The following is a 14,749-nucleotide window of genomic DNA, read 5'->3' as shown; positions in this document are numbered from 1 at the left end:
GAAAATATTGTAGGGGTACACACAAGGAAAGAACATCAAATGAAGCTCTCGGGGGTACTCTTGAGAGAACCTAGGGGAGGAGACAGCAAGGAATACAGTCAGCAGGAGGTTCTCAAAGGAAGAACACTCAAATAATGAAAAAAAAAAAAGTTTTAAAACACAGCCTCTGGGCTAAGGCAGATGGAGCACTGAGCAGAGCCACAGGCTAAGCCTCCTGCTGGAAATGGGAGATTCTAGGAGGTTCAGGAGGAGCAGGAGGCAGGGAGGAAGGGAGGAGACGGCACTCCCTGTTCACACCCAAGGCTATCTGCTGCCCATCTGAAGGAAGACGCAGCCTGGTGTGTTTGAAAATGCCTCCAAGAGCCAGGCTGTCATACAGAAATAAATGAAATGGTCTCTTATAAAGCAGGGACGGGGCTTGGCTCAGATCAGAGCATGCAGCACACGCCCCCTCCCCCCCACAAACAGCAGCTGACCCACTTCAGGGGAGTAAGAATCCAATACTGTCAAAATTGACATTTTTATTTTTTGTCCTAGGAACACACAAAAATCGGAATATGTGTGTGAAATTTCCTGAATTGGGCAGAGAATATATTGAATTTGTAGTGTACCACTGTATTCTCTCTGGCCAACACAAACAAGCAAAAAAACCGACTTATCCAAAGTGAATAAAAGTACAAGACTGCAGAGCAGAACGGAGAGCGTGGCTGGCTTTGAGCAGACAAACATGCAAACAGGGCCGATATGTTGAGCCACCAAAGCACAGGTGGCCAAGGCAGAGGACAACAGGCTCAGCAAGTGGCCAAGAGCACCACAACAAAGCAGGATGCACTTCTCTGTGAGGCACAGGAACCCAACCCAGCATGGAGAGAAAGGGCTGGAGGAGGGGGTGGAGGCTTGGAATTAGTGGAAGTCCACCCTGAAGTCCACCCGACACTGCTCCAAGTCAAAAGCAAGAGGACCACAGTGGAAAATGGCCTCAGACTTGGAAAACTGTTTTTGAAAATACACTGATAGATTTGTTTTTTATTTTAAATTTGGACAATCCCAACACTTTTCAGTGATCTTTTCATCCGACAATATCTGAGCATGGACAGCGATGGCTATCTGAAATGGTACTAGGTATACGAGACGGATTACGGAAGCAGAATATTCTGTGGAGAAAACACTCCACAAGCGAGGGCAAGAAGACAGCAGCCCTCCTGCTCTCAGCCCCTTTGTTGAGTGTGCCAAAACACCAGGAGCCAGTTGAGACAGGAGATAGCTATCTGGCCACTTAAAACTACCTGGACTGATGCCATATATTAGTACACGCTCAATAGCAGACAGCAGGTTAATAAATTAATCACCATACCAGCCTGGTCTGCAATTAAAACTGACCTAAATAATCAACTATCTCTGTTTTTGTTAGGTGGGTGGTGGTGACTTGGTGGTGACTTAGTGGCAACTTAGAACAAAGCAGCCCGCGCCGGAAAAGAACATCAATCAGGTGCCCATGGAAACACCTGTCAATCAGCCAGATCTCCTGACTAACTCCTGTCAATCAGCAGGACCCCCTGGCCAATCCTGGAGTTCAGCCAACTCCCCTGACCAACTCCAAGGGGGCAAGGGACCCTAGAAACACCTTTTCCTGTCCCAAGCCCTTCCCTTCCTGCTGTAAGCCCCATAAAAGTCCAGTCCCGTTGAGCTTCCACGTGGTTTCTCCTCAGACCCTTCCCCTGTCCCCTCTGTGGGTCTGATCGAGTTCCGCCTGGGAGTGATATCTCAATAAAGCCTGTTGTTCGCAGCCTGCCCGCCTGATCTGACATCTTGGTGCCGAAACCGGGAAATTTCTAAGCAGCTCTTTCCCTCTCCCTTCATCGGGGCCCACAGGAGTGGGGTAAGTTCCTCCTTTCCCCTGACCTTCCAGACCCTTCCTTTCTGTCTGTCCGCGGGGTCTATCCGTAAGTCACGCGCGTGCCACAGGCCCTGCCAATTCTGTTCAGGGCTCCGGGGACTGTGGAGACGTCCCAGTCCTCCTGAGAGCCCCCCCCCCCCCCCCCCCCCCCCCCCCGCCAACCAGGTTGGCCAACCGCTGGGGCCCACGGAGGCTGCAGGGACGCCTCAACCTCCGCCCTGGCCCGTATCTGTCCGTAGGTGAGTGCAGACAGAATTTGGGACGCCTTCGTCTGCTCCCACTCACCCCCGAGGGTGCCGGAAGGTCATGGGAAACACAGAGTCCTCTCCTTAGACCCCAAAGTCCTTTGGATGTCTGTATTCAAATTCTGCCAAGTTAGGGCTCATTCAAGAACCGCCTGGTATTTTACTGCACTGAGACAATGGGTCACAATGGCCCCCAGAAGGAACTGTTGATTTTAAACCCTCACTGAATTGGACAATTTCTGTTGCCGGACAGGGAAGTGGGAAACAACGCTCAGGCTTTTTGAGAATCACTCCCATCCTGCCCTCTGCCCTCCACCTTCTCTCTGTTCTTTGCTCCTGTCCTGTCTGCTCTCCCTCCCAGCGGTACTGCGTCCCCTCCCCATCCCTGCTGCAGCCACTGCCCGCGGCCCAGTCTGCGCAGTCTGCCTGGCCACCAGACACATGCACCCTTCCTCCCTCCCTCTCTGGCTCCCCACGCATGCCTCCCTTTGCCACCCGGGGCAGGCAGAATGGGTCCCACCTGGCTGCAGTGGGTGGGATCTGCGGATCCCTCCAGCCTCCTCCCCCACTCTGCTCACCTCTTCTACTGATGAGACCCTTCCCCCTCCACCTCCCCCACTCTCTTCTTCCTCTCCTGCTACCTTGATTTCTCCGCCCACCTTTCCACTGATACCACCCTTCCCCCTCCACCCCTCTCCTCTTCCTCCTCTCCTACAGCCATGATCACCTCCACCCACTCACCCCTCTCTTCTCCCATCAGTGCCCACACCCAGTCCCACCCATCCCTCTTATCAGATTACCCACAGTTCCTTTGTCCTCTCAGGGAAGTAGCCAGCTTCAAGATCTTTCCCAGATTGAAAAACCTCTTGGGTCCTTCTCTGCTGACTCTTCTGCTTATATTAAGGAATTCCAATATCTCTCCCAGACCATGATCTTACCTGGCACGACATCTATGTTGTTCTGTCCTCTACTCTGACCCCATATGAGCGAGCCCGCATTCAGCAGGCTGCTGGAGATCATGCTGACCAAATTCGTTTAACAGATATGACTCTCCCCACAGGTGAAGCAGCTGTTCCCCTAACCAAACCTAACTGGGACTATCAAGATGGCCAACAAGGTCGCCGTCACTGTGCTTGCGTGGTCCAATATCTTATAGCAGGCACGCAAGCAGTTTCTAATAAGGTAGTTAACTTTGATAAACTGAGGGAAATTACCCAGAATCCTGATGAAAATCCAGCCTTATTTCTCAACCACCTTACAGAGGACCTAACCAAATACACTAAGCTGGATCTTGAGTCTCCCACCAGGACTACAGTGTTAGCAACCCATTTCATTACTCAATCGGCTCATGATATTAGAAAAAGCTCAAATGAGCTGAGGAGGATTCTCAGACCCCTATCTGAGATCTGGTGAAAATGGCCTTTGAAGCAGGCTCCATTGCAGAAAAAGGTAACGCCCAAACCCAGGCCTTGACAGCAGCCCTGAGGCCTACGTCTCCAGCAAAAGTTTCAGAGGGGGACCAGCATTCCTCTCCACCAGAGGCTTGCCTCAAATGTGGATTCGAAGGTCACTGGGCTGGCCAATGCCCAGACCCATGGCTTCCTCCCAGGCCATGCCCCACCTGTAAGCAGACAGGACATTGGAAGATTGACTGCCCCATGGCTGGCCCTTCCTTGGCGCCTCTACGCAGGGGTATGACCAGTCAGGCAGTCCTTTCTCCTGAACTTTTGGGGTTCGCAGAAGACTGAAGAAGCCCAGACTCGAAGACCCCCATCACCCCCCCCCCCCGAGCCCAGGGTAACGCTCCAGGCAGCGGGTAAGTCCATAACCTTATTTGTGGACACGGGGGCTACCTATTCTGTCTTGCCTGCCCATGCTAGGCCTCTGTTTCCTTCCCAGATCTCAGTTATGGGGATTGATGACAAACCCTCCTCCCCAAACTGAACTGCTAAGCTGGCCTGTGCCCTGGAGGGACACCCATTTACTCAGTCATTTTTGGTCATTCCATCCTGTCAGTTCCTCTCCTAGGCAGAGATGTTCTCCAACTACTAGGAGCCACCCTCCAACTACACCCCAAAAATACTACCACCCACTTCCTTCTTCCTCTAATTCTTATCTTCTCTAATAACCTGACAGTACCTACTGTGCCACTGCCCCCTGACCTAGTCAATCCCCAGATCTGGGACATCTCCATGCCATTCATAGCCTCCCACCACAAGCCAGTCCGTATCCAGCTGAAACCCCAAACTAAATTTCCTTCGTGTCCCCAATTTCCCATCTCCAAAACCCACAGGGAGGGACTTAAACCCATTATAGACCGGTTACTGGCCCAGGGACTCCAAATCCTTACTGACTTCCCCTGCAACACTCCCATATTTCTGGTGCGCAAACCCTCAGGAGCCTATCACTTAGTCCAGGATCTCTGCCTAATTAACGAGGCCGTTCGTTATTCCCATCCACCCGGTGGTTTCCGACCCTCTTGCTTTTCTTTCTCATATCCCCCTTTGACCATTCACTTTACTGTCCTGGATCTTAAAGCTGCCTTCTTTACTGTGCTCCTCCATCCTGACTTCTTTGCCTTCACATGGGAAGACCCTACATCCTTTAGGTCTCAACAGCTGACATGGACAGGCCTACCCCAAGGCTTCAGGGACAGTCCCTACCTCTTTGGTCAGGCCTTGACACAGGATTTAACTGTTTGTGATTTGGGGATAGCACTCTCTTACAGTTGGACAGAAGCCTTCCCTACCTCCAGGGAAACTGCTGACACCGTCGCCTCCATTCTCATTGAGCAGATCATTTCCAGGTTTGGACTTCCCACCTCCATCCAGTCCGACAACGGTCTGGCCTTCACTTCTCAGGTTGCTCAACTAGTCTCCAAAGGCCTCAACATCACGTGGAGGCTCCCCATCCCCCAACGACCCCATACAGTCATACTTCCATGCTGGGGCCCACCAAACTCAAGATTTCTAGCCAACCCTCTCCTTTTGTTACTAATCATTAATCTCTCTCAAGCTTCTATCCCAACCCACAGATGGCGCTTCTACATCCAAGCGACATGGCAACAGGATGGCACCACCCGCTCTCAGTTTACGGGCCAAGGCGATTGCCCTTTCACTGGCTGTAATCGGGCCGTCACCCTTAATGTTACTGGATTCAACCAGGCCACCTCGTCCCACTTATGTTCAGCAATGCTGTGCTTCATAGCAGACCAAACTGAGGAATCTTGTAAGCGCTGGCCTGACACCTATGGCGGGTGCCCTTATAATTCATGCAAAAAACGCTTTCTAGATAAGCCTTGCTATGAGAATCGAGCATACACCAAATTGACTATTTGGGACCCATGGAACCCAAGATGGGCTTCTGGTGTTGATGGTAAATTTTATTCATGGGGTTTTGCCAGGCATCCCTCAGCCTCTATCAGAATCTGGAGAACTTATATACAAGTGCTCCCTCAAATTCACATAACCACCCAGGAGCAAGAGAGGGAACTCCAACACCAGCTGGATACAGTTGCCCATTCTGAAGCTGACCCTTTCTCATGGGTGGCCCTAATACGTCAGGGCCTTCAGCTTCCTAATTTGTCCAAAGTGAATAACATTTCAGACTGTTTCCTCTGTGCAAGTTTGGATCTACTCCATTAACTGTGAGTCCCATTGATTTTCTGCTCAATACCTCAACTAGACCCCAAGGACCCCCTTCTCCAGCCTTTGAGGAAGTACCTCTTTTTCGTAACTCATCAGGGAACTTCTCTTGCTGCTACACTTCCTCAGGTTCTGCACCCTGTGACCAGATTGTTCGAATTTCTTCCTTAACCTTTGCTCCGCCTGGGTTCTTTTCCTGGTGCAATGGTACCCTGACAAAAAATCTAAGCATCAACATGCCGTTTGCTTTTTGTGTTCCTTCCACCTTGGTCCCCAATTAACTCTGTCCAGTGAGACAAATTAACATGGCTTGTCACCACCTCCCTTTCCAGGACAAGAAGGGCTGTCTTTCTACCAGTAGTAGTTGGCTTCTCCCTGGCCTCCTCCCATGCTGGACTCGGGGCAGGAGGACTTGGTTATGCAGTAACCGCTACTCAGAAGCTTGAACAACAACTTCAGGAAGCAGTAGAGGCATCAGCCGCCTCTCTCGCTTCCCTACAAAGGCAAATAACATCTCTTGCCCAAGTCTCATTGCAGAACTGTCGAGCTCTAGATCTTTTGACGCGGATAAAGGAGGAACATGTCTGTTCCTGAAATAAGAATGCTGCTATTATATCAACGAAATTGGATTGGTCGAAGAGAATGTTGACACCCTCCGTCATTTGGGTGAAAGGCTTAAACAGCAGCCATCAAATGACCCCTGGCCAGGCTGGCTAAACTCAACCCTCATTGCGTGGCTGACTCCCATTCTCACTCCTATATTAGTAATAGGACTTCTATTAATGATTGCTCCCTGCCTCCTCAGGTTCACTCGAAAGCTAGTGAGTGAAATTGCCAGAGTGACCTACAACCAGATGCTCCTACACCTCTACAGTCGCCTCCCCACCGAACCTACACCGGAGCCACTCCCCCCCACGATGCCCCTAAACAAGCAGGAAGTAGCTAGACCGAAATTCGCCGCCCTATATCACCAAAAAGGCTGGAATGTTAGGTTGGTGGTGGTGACTTGGTGGTGACTTAGTGGCAACTTAGAACAAAGCAGCCTGCGCCAGAAAAGACCATCAATCAGGTGCCCGCGGAAATGCCTGTCAATCAGCCAGATCTCCTGACTAACTCCTGTCAATCAGCAGGACCCCCTGGCCAATCCTGGAGTTCAGCCAACTCCCCTGACCAACTCCAAGGGGGCAAGGATCCTAGAAACACCTTTTCCTGTCCCAAGCCCTTCCCTTCCTGCTGTAAGCCCCATAAAAGTCCAGTCCCGTTGAGCTTCCACGCGGTTTCTCCTCAGACCCTTCCCCTGTCCCCTCTGTGGATCTGATCAAGTTCTGCCCGGGAGTGATATCTCAATAAAGCCTGTTCAGCGGCCCTTTTAAATCTGCCTCCTTTGGTCGCAGCCTGCCCCGCCTGATCTGACAGTTTTCTCTTATGAAGAGCTTGGGCGTTCTTTCAGCTAGGCTGTGACAGTCTAGATGGGCAGCAGCATTGTGTGCTGCTCTCCCTCAGAGGACAGCTGGCATTATGGTATGTAAAGTGCCACACAAAGCACTAGGGTCAATATAAAAAATTCATCAGAAATGATGTCATAAAGAAGCATATGCCTAACAGAAGAGGTACGAGATACAACATATGCCTAACAGAAGAGGTACGAGGAGAACTCAAGGTAGAAGTCAAGAGAGAGTAAAGTGAAGAACCGTCAATGCTACAGAAACAGATAAAAAGCTGGGAAAGCATAGTCCATCATTGAGGGACTCTTATTTGACACAACAACAAGTGTCAGGGTTGGTCTCCCAGTTCGCCATCTTGTCCTACCAAGCCACGCTGCCTTCCACCATGGACTCGAGTTTCCTGCTGAACTCTCAAAACCTAGACAACTGATCTTAAATTGTCATCACAGTTTCATTCTGTCTATGCTTCATCTGGGGTGCCCTGAAGACACTCTTCCTTCCTACTGCACAGGGCCACACAGGAAGCCATGCCACACACAGAAGACTCACTCCTGGTCCTGCAGATGTCGGCCTGAAATGAACACAGGCTCTGACATGACCAGGACGAGGGTCGGGAGTTCCAGCTCTGTGCCAGCCACGCTCCACAAAGACCCCAGGGTTCAAGGCTCGAGAGTAGGTTCACCCGGAGCTCCAACCAGACCCAGCCTTCTGCCACCCTCCAGCCCCTCCCCAGGTACGGGATCCTGGAAGGCATCTTGCAGTCCCAGGTCGCCAGGGAGCTGCACTCTAAGCCCACTCTAGACAAGGGCCGTCCAACAAGACACACAAGGGCCGTAACAGAAGCGGAAGGGGCAGGAATGGAAGAAGCCAGTCTAAGAACGTGATCGTTTCAACTTAGTTCCACTAATGACAGAACTGTAAAAATCATCAAACTCCAAAATCAGTTGAAAATACAATGAAACAGCAACAACAGAAATTAATGTGTCTTATTTACCTCAGCTATTCTCAAATTCAAGCTCCATGAAGGCAGGACTCTGCCTACTCTGCTCACTGCTTGATCTCCCACAGAAATCAACCTAACACAGCTCGCCAGATTTAGTAGTAGATGCTTTTTTAGCCACTTACTTTTTCTTCAGGTTTTCTTTCTATTTTTCCCTATATTTTACTCTTAATACTAGGTGGAACACATAATATTGTATGCTGACTTCTTACATGCAATGATATGACTGTGTATTAACATTAAGTACCAACTTACTGAGTTCCATTTTCCTGAATAACAAAGAGAGGTAGAAGGAATTTCATATTAATCTAGTTCCATACTGTCATGTTCCCTTCTAACTTGGCACAGTATGTCATTTCTTAGATTTAGTTGTCATGAAATTTTTTTATGAACTGTTCTCAAAAACACACAGCGTTTGCTCTCAATATTTGCGGTTAGGAATTAATGATATTAGGGCTAGAGTTGTGGCTCAGTGGTAGAGCACGTGCCTAGCATGTATGAGGCCCTGGGTTCGATTCTCAGCATTGCATATAAATAAATAAAGGTCCATCAACAACTAAAAGAATATTTGGGCTGGGGCTCAGTGGTAGAGCACTCACCTAGCACATATGAGGGACTGGGTTTGATCCACAGCACCACAAAATGGTAAATAAATAAAATAAAAGTATTGTGTCCATCTACAACTAAAAAATATTTTTAAAAATAATAATTTTTTATTATTGATATTAAAAAAATTTCATGACAACTAAATCTGACATACTGTGCCAAGTCAGAAGGGAACATGACAGTATGGAACTAGATTAATATGAAATTCCTTCTACCTCTCTTTGTTATTCAGGAAAATGGAATTCAGTAATATCATTGCATGTAAGAAGTCAGCATACAATATTATGTGTTTCATCTAGTATTAAGAGTAAAATATCGGGAAAAATAGAACAAAAAACTGAAGAAAAATTAAGTGGTTAAAAAAAAGCATCTATACTAAATCACTTCTCTGAAAGTTCCCCAGCTTAGTGGATCTGAGAATAAGGGTTTTTTCTTTATCAATATCTCACTACTAATAAATTATTTCACATGACTATGTGGAACTATCAACATTATCAAATTTTAAATGTTAAGAAAATAACAATATAAAAGCTGGTTTTGGATTTTGTTTTTGTTTAAAGTAAAAAAAAAGATTTTGCGTATCTTTGCTTATATTAATATTTCATCTCATCACATAGCTACTTCTATCTCCTTCAAAATACCACAACTCCTTGAAAACAATGGTCCTCTGTCCCACTGTCTGGCTGTTAAATTACAACTATACATGCCCTGATAGAATATGTTCCTATTAAAATTCCTTGAAGGACCTATTTAAGAAGTCAGTTGACTTAGACAATTTTCTGCTTCTGCAACAAAATACCAGAGAATGGGGAATTTATAAACAAGAGAGGTTTATTCAGTCCTCCATTCTGGGGGGTGAGAAATCCAGGATGGAGGGGCAGCATCCGGTGAGGGATTTCTTACTGGTTAATGTGGTAAAAGGGCAAGCAAGTGTAGACACAGAAAATATAGGATGGAAAGACAAAGTGATTAGCACCCACTATCAAGAATAGCACCTACTGTCAATCAAAAAAAAAAATTCTGGTGCGGTTTTCACACACAGCTCTAAATTCTTCTTCCCTTCGATTAGATACTAACTGTAAATTACACAAGAAAAAGAAAATATGAGGAATAACTGAGTAAGAGAAAAATTTCTTTTAGAAAAATCAATGATACTATAGTGAGAGGTATGCTTAAGTGTTAGAACATCAAAAATATATAGTTATCAGGATTTTAAACATTTAGGTATTAGAAATTTATATATGCATTCCAATAAAATACAAAATTATATAATTTTAATTAATTAGGGTCTTCTTGAATTCTTTGAAAGTAATTGTTTCAGGTGTCACCCAAATAGTTTATGAACTTACTGATGACAAACAGATTAAAACTCAGGTCTTCACTATTGATGGTTATCTTGAGAAAAAGTAATAAAAGATGTTTTTGTGTAGAGACCATAGTCTCCTAAAAGGGAAAGTTTCATTTTCAAGACTCCCTCACTGGCTCAATCACAGTGACTGCACAGTGGACCCGCTCCATCACACCTGCCATCTCCCTTCCGTGCCACAAGCATTAACTCAGTCATCCTCATAGACTGGTGAATGATGTAACAGTTTTAAGCCTGATTCTGATGACCAAAAGACGCACCCTGACTTCTACTGGACTGCACTAACAGATTAAAAGGCCAAGAGTCCTATACTTCTCAAAAGCAAACTCTGTGAGTTTAATAGCCCCTCCCAAGTTTAAGTTCTACACTATCATTCCTCACTCTTAGCCACACTGTGAACCAGCCCTCACTCTCCAAGTTCACTGCACACCAACTTCTACATCACTCCCTTTTCATCAAGTCCTTAAAATAAACCTATTATTAAAAATATGGAGAGAGATCCTTCAAATGCCACTTAACTAGCTTGGACAGTTTACTTCACTTTCCACCCCTCGGTTTCCTCATACGTAAACAGGGATGACCTCACAGAATATTATGAAGATGAAATGGTTTAATATTTATAAAACTCTTAGAACAATGACTAACATACTGTTTGCTATAATTACTAAATATTATCAATATACCTTCAAACTTTATGGATTTCATGACTCTAGATTTGAGGAGACCATAAAAATAAGCATCTCCCTTTTCAGAGCTACTCAAAACTGTTCCAAGTCCTCCTGGAGACACACTCATACGAACCTCCAGTGCACAGTGTTCCATAATCCTTGGGGCACAAACTTTTACCTGCTAAAGCCTAGTTAATATGGGGAGAAAAAGGTGTGTGGCAAAATGAGTCACTCAAGTAGAAGGGAGGCAATAGCCAGCACACAATAACCAATTGCCACTTTCACAATGACCAAGGAAGTGACAGGCAAAAATCATATTTTCAAGAAATTATGTTTTCTTGAGCAAATTTTGAATCTGCAGCCACTTCAAAAAGCAACTTGCTTAGATCAGTCCACTCACCATGAACAAATGCTTAACTAAAATTAGGAGGAAAAATGTTCTCTGCACCACTCACTAAAAGAACTAAATAATCCCAAATTTTCACTATTTTATAAATATCACATAAATTTATAATTCAACTTTTCAATAAGTTAATATGGGAATAATCCCAAAACCACATTAGCAAATTTTCTTCAGACTCTCAATGCCTATGATGCCTTTTAAGGAGAAATTTTCATGTAAAAAATAATATGCTATAAACAAAAAGGTACTGACTGGCTTCTACACTGAGAGTTCTTCTACTTCAGCTCGTAGTATAGATAGTTCATCCTCCCTGAAAATGAGGCCTGGTTTCCAGGCAGCTAACTGTTCTTCTTTATCGTAAGAACAGACTCCCCTTACCACTGACAGTTACTGTTAGAAACGGAACATTCTGTTATTAAACAAGAACAGTTAAGACTTACTTTTAATCTATATACTGTGAAATACAAAGTTCTGTTTCTTCCCATACTAAAATAAACAGTTGTACTCACAACCACCGATTAAGCCCAACTGCACAGCACTAGAAAAAGTACCTCAAAAAAAAAAAAAACTAGCTAAAAATCACTAATTGCACAGAAACCTAAACACTATGACATTATTTACTGTTACCTTTTGAATGCTTCTGCTGGGTTCCTCTCACATTCCCCAGGCTGTAACAGGCTTTGAACGGCTGGATCTCGTAGCTTGTCCTCATATCCTTGGAGTAGTCCACTGCGGCATATCTGGGCAACCAGACCTCTAACGAACCCTCCAACACACAAAGTATCAGAGTCCTGGGCTTTGCAGAAATGAAAAGCCAAAGCCTGGCGATGTAAACCTCTCTGCAAGCTTGTAGGTGAACTTGGCCATAAGAGTTCAGTACACAGGGCTGTTTTGCCACTACCAGGCCCTCCTACCAACAACACACCCCAGGCAGCTGCCTTTCCTGAGACAGCACCAGCATTATTCCCAGAATTCATCACAAGGGATGGTGTGTTGACAGCACTACTGCAGCAGCTGGTTTTCTCCTGGAGGCAATGCTGAAGCTTGTGGAAAACCCACTCCCTACAGTAAAACTGCTTCCCTTGCAGTAAACTCGTTTGGGCCATTTTGCAGACTTTTTCTTCCCAAGGATTAGTCATAATAGGTTTTCTATCTTCAACACTGGCTAGGAGCTAGGTACACCAATATAGTCTTTATATCCATTTGGACATAACTTGCATTTGAATGATAAAAGTAACCAGTTACAGAAAAATTCAACAGTCAGAATTTATCAATACAATGTGCATGACTGTATTTGCTTCTATATTCTTGATTAGCAGAGAATATATTAATTGTTGAACAGATGTAAAAACAACTGGTTCCAAAGCTTGCCAATAGTTTTTGTATATTTTGATGGGTCATATAGCTCCATCGTTATGTCTGGAGTTTATGTGACTGTGGAGATTTCAAGCATACAGATGAAATAATAAATCTGGAAAACTCAAAAAGAGAAAACTCAGTCTTCCAATATATAACAAATGCTTCTCCAGACTCCAAGTGTTAACTGTGTGTATGAAAATTAGATGTAGAAAAGCTGTCCATTATCTTAAATGTCATCAAAGAGACAATATTTATATAGTACATAGGTAGCTCTGTATTTCTTGTTGAAGGATGATCACTCCAAGGACTAGTTCTTGCCAGTTTTAGGCATCTGGGCAACTGCGAGGGAACTGATTCAGATTATCTCTTATGTAGCAGAAATGACAAACCACTGTTTACACTTTCTTAATCCAAAGCATTCATAAAAGGCATTTTTCAAGACAGCAGATTCTTAATAAACGGGTCCCTGGGTCTTAAGATGTCCAGGTAATCCACAATTTCCATAAGTAACTAAAACGAAACAAACAAAAATATCTTAGAGCAAAATACCATATATTAAAAGCTTATTTATAATTCACCCATTAATCTCAAAAATCCATACACCTCATCTCTGGCACTTTCAAGAAGTTGGGACACTTACCCCTCAAAGATACTCGTTCCATTTTCCTTTTGCATTATTTTCTTCTATGGTTGTAATTCCCAAGCAGCCGATTTTAATAATTTAATATCGATTTTTGAAACCTTTTCACCCTAGAAAGGGAGAGAAAGAGACTTGATGCACATGGAGTGACACCCTTCATTTTGGCCAGGAGGCTCTGAGGCTAGCTCGGTGGAACAGCGCCTCCAAGGAAGCGCTCCCAGCTCGCCCCGCACGGCAGTCAGGGGCTGTCTACTGGACTCGCCGCACTTCTTTGTTGGTAGTTTGCAAAATCGAGGAAAAGAACACCAGGGTTGCGGCTGGATGGGAACTGGTTAACAGAAAAGGGAAGGCGACGGTCCCTTCCACGAATGATAAATCAAACACACTACAGCGTGACTCCTTCCCCGCGCTGCACCAAGGGCGACACGCAGGACGGGGTCGGACGCCACCTCCTGCTCCGCGCAGCGGCGAACTCCTCCCGAGCACGGGCGCGGGGCAGCGGCGCCGGCGGGGCAGCCCGAGTCCAGCTCGGCCGGGAGACAAAAGGGTCCGGGTCCGGCGCCCGGGCCGCCGCGGCTGGCCGCCCGGCAGAGGCCGCGCCCCGCACCGCGGTCCCCCGGCCCGGCACGCCCGCCGCCGCCCGCCCCGCCCCTGGGGTGTGTCCGCGGGAGGGTGCGGGGTCCTCGGAGCCCCCGCGAGGGCCGCGGCCAGCGTCCAGCGCGGCGCCCCCAACCCGCCTGGCCCGCGGCGCGGGGCGCGCCGGAGCGGGGGTGGCGCGGCGGGGAGGCGGGTCTCCGCCAGCCCCGCCGCAGCCGCGCGCTGCCGACCGAGGGAGGGCCTCGCTCCCGCCGCCGCCGCCCCTGGGCACCGCGGCCCTGCCACCGCCGCCCCTCGGTACCTCGGGCCCCACCGCCGCCTCAGGCACTGGCTGCGCGAAACGCCGCCACCAGCAGCGCTCCCGGATCCGGCTGCAGCCGCCTCCTCTGCCGGCCTGGGGTGCGCTCCCAGCTGCAGATCCGCCTCTTGGCTCCCGGCGACGGCCAGCTCCAGCTGCCCCAGCAGCCCGGGCCGTGCCGCTCCCCACCCCCACCGGCCAGCGGCCGCCACCGCCGCCGTCAGGGCAGTGACTGTCTCGGGCAGCCGGGACCCGCCGGCTCCGCCCCGCCGCCGAAGCTCCGCCCCTAGGCCCCGCCCCGCCCTTTCTTCGCCCGCCCAGGCCCCGCCCGCCCTCGAGGCCCCGCCTCCTCCGTCCGACCTGCCTCACCCGCCCGACCAGGCCACGCCCCCGGCGTCGGCCCTTCTTAACTCGCCGACGAGCGCCCCGCCCCCGGGGCCCTGCTAGCTTCGCTCGCCCAGGCAGGTCCCGTTGGGCTGCGCAGGCCCCGCCCCTGAGGCCTTTCCCCGCTTCCCTGGCGGCCCGTGCCCGGGCGTGCGCGGCCGCTGGGGACCCGCTGCCGCTCGGTGGGGGAGCCTTTC

General features: G+C 48.0%; 1 protein-coding gene across 1 annotated transcript in view; it reads right to left on the bottom strand.

Moving 5' to 3' along the window:
• Positions 1-14,382, bottom strand: part of Ankrd50 (ankyrin repeat domain containing 50) — a 45,632-nt gene extending 31,250 nt beyond the window's left edge. The window contains exons 1-3 of the mRNA XM_027926532.2: positions 14,172-14,382; positions 13,274-13,383; positions 11,902-13,143 (exon numbers count right to left, since the gene is read on the bottom strand). Of these exons, the coding sequence (XP_027782333.1) occupies positions 11,902-12,413 (512 nt within the window). The 5' untranslated portion in view covers positions 12,414-13,143; positions 13,274-13,383; positions 14,172-14,382. The remainder of the gene's footprint in view (positions 1-11,901; positions 13,144-13,273; positions 13,384-14,171) is intronic.
• Positions 14,383-14,749: the final 367 nt, after the last annotated feature.

This window comes from Marmota flaviventris, chromosome 7 (assembly GCF_047511675.1).
Source record: "Marmota flaviventris isolate mMarFla1 chromosome 7, mMarFla1.hap1, whole genome shotgun sequence".
In the NCBI taxonomy this organism is placed as follows: Eukaryota; Metazoa; Chordata; class Mammalia; order Rodentia; family Sciuridae; genus Marmota; species Marmota flaviventris.
This window is presented reverse-complemented; position numbering and strand designations above follow the sequence as displayed.